Source organism: Pieris brassicae, chromosome 1 (assembly GCF_905147105.1).
Source record: "Pieris brassicae chromosome 1, ilPieBrab1.1, whole genome shotgun sequence".
NCBI lineage: Eukaryota > Metazoa > Arthropoda > Insecta > Lepidoptera > Pieridae > Pieris > Pieris brassicae.
This window is the reverse complement of record NC_059665.1, coordinates 3,789,763-3,797,968: the sequence shown is the minus strand read 5'-3', so window position 1 is coordinate 3,797,968 and position 8,206 is coordinate 3,789,763. Positions and strand designations below refer to the sequence as shown.

General features: G+C 32.7%; 1 protein-coding gene across 1 annotated transcript; it reads right to left on the bottom strand.

The window, feature by feature from the left end:
• Positions 1-6,863: 6,863 nt before the first annotated feature.
• On the bottom strand, positions 6,864-8,206 carry LOC123713402 (organic cation transporter protein-like). The gene has a single exon (XM_045667049.1). The coding sequence runs from the start codon at positions 8,113-8,115 to the stop codon at positions 6,865-6,867; it is 1,251 nt and encodes a 416-aa protein (XP_045523005.1). The 5' UTR covers positions 8,116-8,206; the 3' UTR covers position 6,864.

Genomic DNA, 8,206 nt, shown 5'->3' with positions numbered 1-8,206 from the left:
AATATTCCAACAGCGAACAAACTAAGATTGTATTTCAATAAATACCAGTTTACGTCGTGAGACATATACAGGCAGTGGAAAAATAAGTATACTATATTTTAACCGACTTCAATAGGAAGTTTTTTAAAGATTACTTATTATTATTATTTTGCAGTATTTTATAACTGATTTAAATCCGAGACCTTTTAGCAAATATAGAACAAAAAAGAAGCCCAAATATATAATAATTTACCTAATTATATTTTTTACTTCTCTTCACTTTTAAATTAGTTGCACCATCAAAATTAAGTTATTCACTTCTGTAATGATGTTTTAAATAGCGTGCCTTAGATTTAATTAGAATTGTGTTTACATTAACATTGATCTATACATATAATCAAAATTATATTGGGGTTTTAAGTTGTCGTTTTAATTTAATTATTTTTTCGATTTTAGGCACACAATTTAAACATTTTAATAAAATAATTGGCTGACATACTGTATAAAATTCATGAATTAATGAGTGTACGTCCAATCGTTCGATCCATTTGTCTCAATTAATTCAATCTATATGAAACGTATTGACAAAACATTGATAGTAACCTTTTCATATAAATTGTATTTCGACCCTGAATCGTTTGTTAAAATATTCAATTTAGTGCTAATTATTATAAAACGTTCTTTATATGGCGTAAGGGCCTCTTGATTCAGCGATACGTGTGCTTGAGATGTTAGGTTCAATTTCGGTCGAAGTCATTTATGGTGATATTTCACTATATTATGTTTAGACGTATTTAACTTGTTGTGTTGAAATTGTAACCTGTCTCGTAATAAAAATACGTGTTCGGGAATTATAGCACGGAATTTGCTTCTTCTGAAAGCCAAACAGCTGAAGCTTCTAGTCAAATGTCTTTCTTTAATAATTTACGCAAGCTAAGGCAGATTTATAAATTGTAGGAAATATTTAGTGTTTAAGTGCTTTTTATTCTTGGCTTACACTTCCTAAACATACAAATAATTTTTGCAAGTTTGTCGATCTTATTCATACATTGGGTTTTGATTTCAGAGTCTATAAAGATGTTTTTTAAGTTTATTTATGATAATTATGAATTATGCAATCTACTTCAACGTCTAATTTTCCTTATAGCAAATATATACATTATAAGTTGATGACTAGGTTTATACATCATAATAATTATGTTTTATTTCCTTCTTGTTCATTTGCATTAATGAAATATGTATGCAATGAAAAATCAAGTAGGTAGATCATTTAGTTTAAGGTCCGTAAAAAACCTAACCTTGACCGGTGTCATGCACGGTAGTTTTAAATTTTTTATTTAATAAAAAAGCCTGTGCGAAATATCTTGTATTCAAATGTGCTACGTACGGAAAAAAAACTTTTTTATTGTTTTGTTCTGGATCGCAGCATGTAGATAAAAATTATTAGATTGCTTTCCTTTTTTTTATCTACTCATCCCTTGCGAATGGTGACTTGTCTCATATGGGGGGTTCTGTAAAATTGTATGGCAATTATAGTTTCGCAAAGAAGAGTAGTGAAGACAGTTGTTACGTACGTTTTGCTAGAGTTAAGCGATGTTCATTTTCCTCTTTACCAGGATTATCCTATATAACCATGCTATGAAACATCACTATAATAATAACTTATTCATGGTCAACATATCTATTTTCAGTGTTAACTAATGTGTTACACTTAAATGGCCATTAGCGTGATGTGTTTTCTAAGAAATGTGCATGTAGAATAATTTGCTTCACGTTAACTTATATTATACACATAGAGTATAAAACTTAATTACTTCGAAGCTAATTAAAAACATTTTTCAACTTAAAATATTGAAAGTGACGCTTGTTTTAGGCACAATGCGGCGTTCAAATTTAACACAACCTCTACGTTTATTGGTTTTGTTCCGTCACCACCACAGTGCCTCAGTTAACGCAGAAAATTTATACCAACTTTCCAGGAAATAATTGTGTTGAGGACCGACTCAAGCTACCAAGCTAAGAACCCATTAATGAAACAATTATACGTTTATTCCATGTTTCATTGGATAGACGTATATCAAGATTTTAGAGCACATAGGCTTTTGCTATTGATATAATGGTGTAATGGGTGTAATGGTTGCAGCTTCTTAAAAAGAGTGGCGGAGAGTTTATTGCCAGTTCTTCTCTTCCGTTCTACGCCCTTGATTTGAGAACTGGCAGTAAATGTAAAATTAGAAGCATTTAATGTCTATTTATTTTTTTGACGTTCATAAGTGTACATTGTGTTACCTATATGAATAAATGAAACAGAAATGGCCACCTTTGGGTTTGGCCACGAATCTTTGGATTTACGCAGTTTCAAAGGCAATTTTCGCCACTGCTTGCTCCAAAGATGTTGCCGTATTGAGGTCTGGGCTAGATGAGGGCCAGTCTTCAGCTCTTATAATGTCATCAGGTATCAAATATTAGGTCTGGGTACTTCATGCCTTGTGACGAGATGCAGAGTCCTGCGGGAAAGTCCACTGTATATTTTTCTTTATCAAATACGGATTCACGAAGTCACGTCTTCCAGGCCAATCTCACTGTTACCTGTTATAGCAAAGCTATTTGAGAAAATCTTTCTCAAACGTCTTAACCCTATTATTGTCAAAAAGCAGCTCATACCAGATTACCAATTCGGTTTTAGAGAAAAACATTCTACCATAAAGCAGGTTCATAGAATCACAAATAATATTGAAAAAGCACTAGAAGAACAAAAAGTCTGCTCCACTGTCTTTCTGGATGTATCTCAGGTATTTGATAAAGTGTGGCATCGAGGACTTGTTCATAAATTAAGGAAATTACTGCCTCGTCAATTTTCAAATATCCCTGAGTCATATTTAACACAAAGAATGTTTAGGGTACGACAAGATCATTATTCAGAACTAAAAGAAAGCTGGGGTGCCGCAAGGGAGTGTATTAGGTCCGGTCCTGTACCTCTTATACACATGCGATATTCCTGATCTAAAAGATAACGTTATCGCGACCTTTGCCGATGATACTGCTATCATGTCTACGGCGGCTACTGAAAAGGAAGCGGTAGTAAAATTACAAAAAGCCATAAATATTGTTGGCTTGTGGACCAAAAAATGGCGGATAAAACTAAATCAGTCTAAATCAGTTCACATAAACTTTTCTAACAAAACATAAATTACCTGCCAGTATATATTGATAACGTCAAAGTGCCGTTCCAAAATTCAGCTAAGTACCTAGGTATGACGCTAGACACCAAACTCCGATGGAAGATCCATGTTAAAAAGAAACGCGAAGAGTTGGATCTCGGTTACTCTAAATTGTACTGGTTGCTCGGAAGGCATTCCACGTTATCAGTACAAAATAAATTATTGATCTACAAACAAGTCCTGACACCTGTATGGACTTATGGTTGCCAGCTGTGGGGCTGTACCAGTAATAGTAATATCCAAGTAATCCAACGATTCCAAAACAAAGTGCTCAGGGGAATAGTCAATGCTCCCTGGTACATTCGCAATTACGACCTCCATCGGGACCTTAATGTAGAGGACGACACCACATTAATAAAAAAGGCTGCTGGAGCACACGAACATAGGCTCCACTATAACGTGAATGTCGAGGCTATTCAACTCCTTGATACCACTGACCTAGTGAGAAAATTGAAAATGATAAAACCATTTGAACTAGTGAATTAGTGTTAGTGTACTTTAATATTAAGTGCCTTTTTTAACAGTGAATGAAAAAATGAAAACACAAGAACAGACTGTCTTCCTTTTAATAGAGACTATAAGTAGCGTTATTGGACACTTACTTATGATAACAATCCTTTTTAGTAAATTAGGTTAGACTTAAATTACTTATTAGTCTTAAATTAGGCTAGATCGTAATGTTCCATGATGTCGTAGTAAAGACACATGTATATAAAAAAAAATACGGAGACTAGAGACAGATCGCTGATCAACCTACACAAATAACAGTGAAATTATTAGCGCATCAGATAAAGAAATGTGAAGTGTTGGGGCTTTGTGACTTTATACAATCCATAAAGTACATGGTCACATCAATCCACGCTTAGGCGTTTTATAATAAATATTGTTTAAAAATATTATTAAGCCGCAAATCGTGCTTCTATCGTAAGTGATCAATTGAGCAAATGACACCGAAATTCGATAACGTCGGTCTAAGATCAAAGATCGACTTGATTGACTTTGATAGATAGAGCACAAAATCCCGGAACATAATTATTTTATGATCGAAGTATACTTCTAATCTTATATATAGGTAATATATATAAGGTAATTAAAACCGCTATTTATATTTAAATTGATGTTAATTAATATATCACTAAAATAAATGATTATTTTTTGAAATATAATTAATAGATCTAAATACGTTGCCCATTTTATGCGGAAATTTCTTATTTAAATTAATAAATGTAATGGTATTTCATGAAGCTCTTAATAAAATTAAAAAAATATATATATTTATTATGGAACCTAAGATACAAGATCTTGGTTATTGTAATTTTTAAGAAATTTGTTGATGAGTTTATAATAATACATAGCTTTAATTCGGTTAAAAAGTGTTTTCTTTTAATGTGTAAAAGCTATGTTAACAAAAGACAATACTAAATTTGTTAATGTTCTTAATGTTGTGAAATAAATAATTTTGATGGACATGACGAATTTTATTTGTCCCTTATGTTCATTTTGTATATACCATACCTACAACTTTATAAAAATATATGATCACTATAAAATAATTTTTCACTTAGTTTTAATAAACACATGACATTTCTATACGTTTATTTATACTTCAAAAATAAAAATTGTAATTTATCTGTCATAATTTTTAAATCAGTTGTGAAAAATAACCGTCAAAATGAGCCGCAAGGTTTATCAATGTAAGTTTTATTTCAATTTTATGTTTTTACCCCTAAATATGCATGTTTATTATAAAATACACATGCCTTAATGTTTATTCTTACATATTTTTATATATATGATGTTGTCGCTAGCATGTTTTGTCGTATTTTTACTAACATATATTATACTATACAATGCCGCAGTTGCAGTAATTTACCTTTTGTTGGTGGTGTATAGAATAATAGACATTGCTAACTGTATGGGAACAATATTTTTTTGGACTTTATTATAAAATTTAAATGGTCTTATATATTAAATCAATTTTATTACAATTTAAAAGACAGTTGGACTTACGTTAGACCGCCTCGTTGATATAGTGATTGTAGAAAGCGACACATAAAGTTGTGGGTTCGATTCCCACAAAAAGTACTAGTATTATAGACAAATAACATTACTTACATTATTTACTTCTCTATAATACAATATGGTTTGGCTTTACTATGCCGATGGGATTTTTGCATGTTTCTTTTGCTTTGGTTTTAGACTGGTATGAGCGAAAGAGCTAGGCACATTTTATCCTTAGTACCTGAAAAGAATGCGGACTCTGACACAAGTGATGTAGCTGGTAGTGGTGAAGCTGGAATGATTAGATCAGCAGAAAGCTCTCCAGCACCATCGATAAATTCAAGTCTCGAAAGGTTAAACCTCCTACAAACTTCTGATGATGAGATAGGAACGCATGCAGACGATATTTATGCCGATACAACCGAAGTGCCTCTAACACCTATTCTTACTCAGCTATTTCCTAATCCATCAGAAAGTATCTATGACGCTCTACCCTTAATTTCATCTTTGCCTTCCAATCAACCACTTGCATCCACGCCTGTCGGCACACCTTTGACGCGCGCTCAAAAAATGAAACGCAAAGCTCCTGCCATCGTTGCACGAAAAACAAAAAGACAATGTAGCAGAAGAATTAATTTATCTTTTCGTTGGCAAAAAGCACAATTTCAACACAAGGCTGAAACAGCAGAACCTACATTTTTGGAAAATTTACCATCTGATTGGTCACCTTTCGATTATTTTTAGAGATGTTTTACTGAAGACTTATCATATATTTATTACCTCTCACTCAAATTTATTTAGCGTACAAATAACAGGAAGATCCATAACAGTTTCAAGGGAAGAAATACTACACTTTTTGGCAATAAATGTCATCATGGGTATTGTAGTTTTGCCATCATACAAAGATTACTGGAAAAAGTCATTTCGTTATGCAAAGATAGCAGTTGTAATGTCTATAAAAAGATTTGAACAAATCAGGCTATTTTTACATTTTAACAATAATTCTGACATCAGATAGATATTATAAAATACGTCCTGTAATTGATCACATTCGAACACAGTGTTTATCCGTCGATGAAGAGAATACTTTTAGAAACATCTCCACCAAGACAGTTATTATATTAAAATTCATGTTATTTACAATAATCTTTTGGTATATATTAAAAACTACCAGGAACATTCTAACTCTCCCTAAACATAGCAATGCATAGCATAATATAAATTTATAAAAATATCATTATCACTGTACGTGTAATCTATAGAATATTATAAATATTGTTTTCCCGAAATTTCCATATCACGATTTTTTTATTTGTATTTTATGTTTTTTATATCCCAAAGAAGCTGCCTATATATATATTTTTTATTTTGTTCAAAAAAGCAATCTTGCCACGATAAGGGTTAAAAATGTAACACCCTCACACGTTGATAGCGATCTCTTATAGGCCCAGCCTTGATGATGAGTTAGATTCCGTAACAATTATTGTTTTTGTATTGCTTTATTTGAATGAATTATATATTTATATTGTGTTGAACACAACATATATAAGTTTAGGGAAATTTAAAACGAATATTTACAATATATTAATTGATTATATGGATGTAATAAATAACCAAAAAGTTTGTACAAATTTATTAATTTATGTATTAAACCAACATTATACTATGTTTTTAAATCTTTATTAACAGGTTTACTCCAACTACATGCGAAAACCCATAGCTTATGATCTTTTGCTTGTTTCTCAGCATCATCAAATGTCTGAGGCATTACTTTATTAGCTGTTTCTGGTAAAAATAGTGCGGTTGCTGCAGCAACTAACGAACAAACAGATAATATCAATATCGGTAGGGATCGATAGTATACCTCTGAATAGACTATGTATGGGGAGAAGATCATGGCAAAAGAGCTGCATATGTGAGCTATGTTGACACCAGACGCTCTTACTGCGGCGGGCAGTACTTCCGGGACCCATTGAACTGAGATATTGTACGCCATATTTAGCACAAACCTCATAGCCACGGCGCATGCTACTGATTGCCAACCCGAGAAAAACGTAGTAATTATACCAAATATTGATGTAAGTACTAATAATACGAAAATGAGGACTCTCCTTCCAAATACGTCCATTATGAATGCCACGACCAACGAGGACGGAAGTTCTGTAGATGATATAAGTGTAAATGAAATAAAGAAATTGAAATCCAATAAGTTAATTGTCCTAAACAATGCGTCGAACGTCATGGCTACTAGTGTATACTGAAGGCATATTATAAGAAATATATTTCTTAGATATGGTCTTTTAAACACTTCTATTATGCTCATGTCCTTGGCTTCTTTACAATTCAAAGTATTAACCTTAAATTGTTTAATAAGCTCCGGTGGTATTACTTTCTTGTTTACTTCAGCAACTCTTTCAGCTTTCTTAATAGCTTCGTCTACACGTCCTTTAGAAAGTAACCATTTTGGACTTTCAGGGAGATAAAGTGGAGCTAATATTACTGTTAAAAGAGGAATTGACGTCACTAATGCTGTTATTTTCCAATCGCCACAAGCCAAAGCTATCCACGGTAAAACGATGACTGCTAAACAATAAAATACGCCAAAGGTTACGTTTGCAACAGAACTCCTGTGTTTAGGAACAATGAATTCTAAGCAAATTAGATATGCCATAATCCTACATGAATCATACGCGGTCCCAGTAAGAAACCTGTAGACTGAAAAATCATAAATGTTATTGGAGAAAATAGTAAGAATTCCAAAGATACCTCCCATGAGAGTACTGATGATGGCTGCACTTAATCTTCCATATCGGTCTGCTAGATAGCCAATTATCAAGCTTCCAATTATAGAACCAACAAAATAGATAGCCTGTGCTGTAGCAGGGTAACTATCCTTATCACAAACCCATCCCATTTCACTGGTTATTGTTGGATAAGGTATTTCACTCTTGTTGAATTCCCATCCATGTTGGCAAGGAATGGTTGGCGTTTTTCTATCAGGTTTA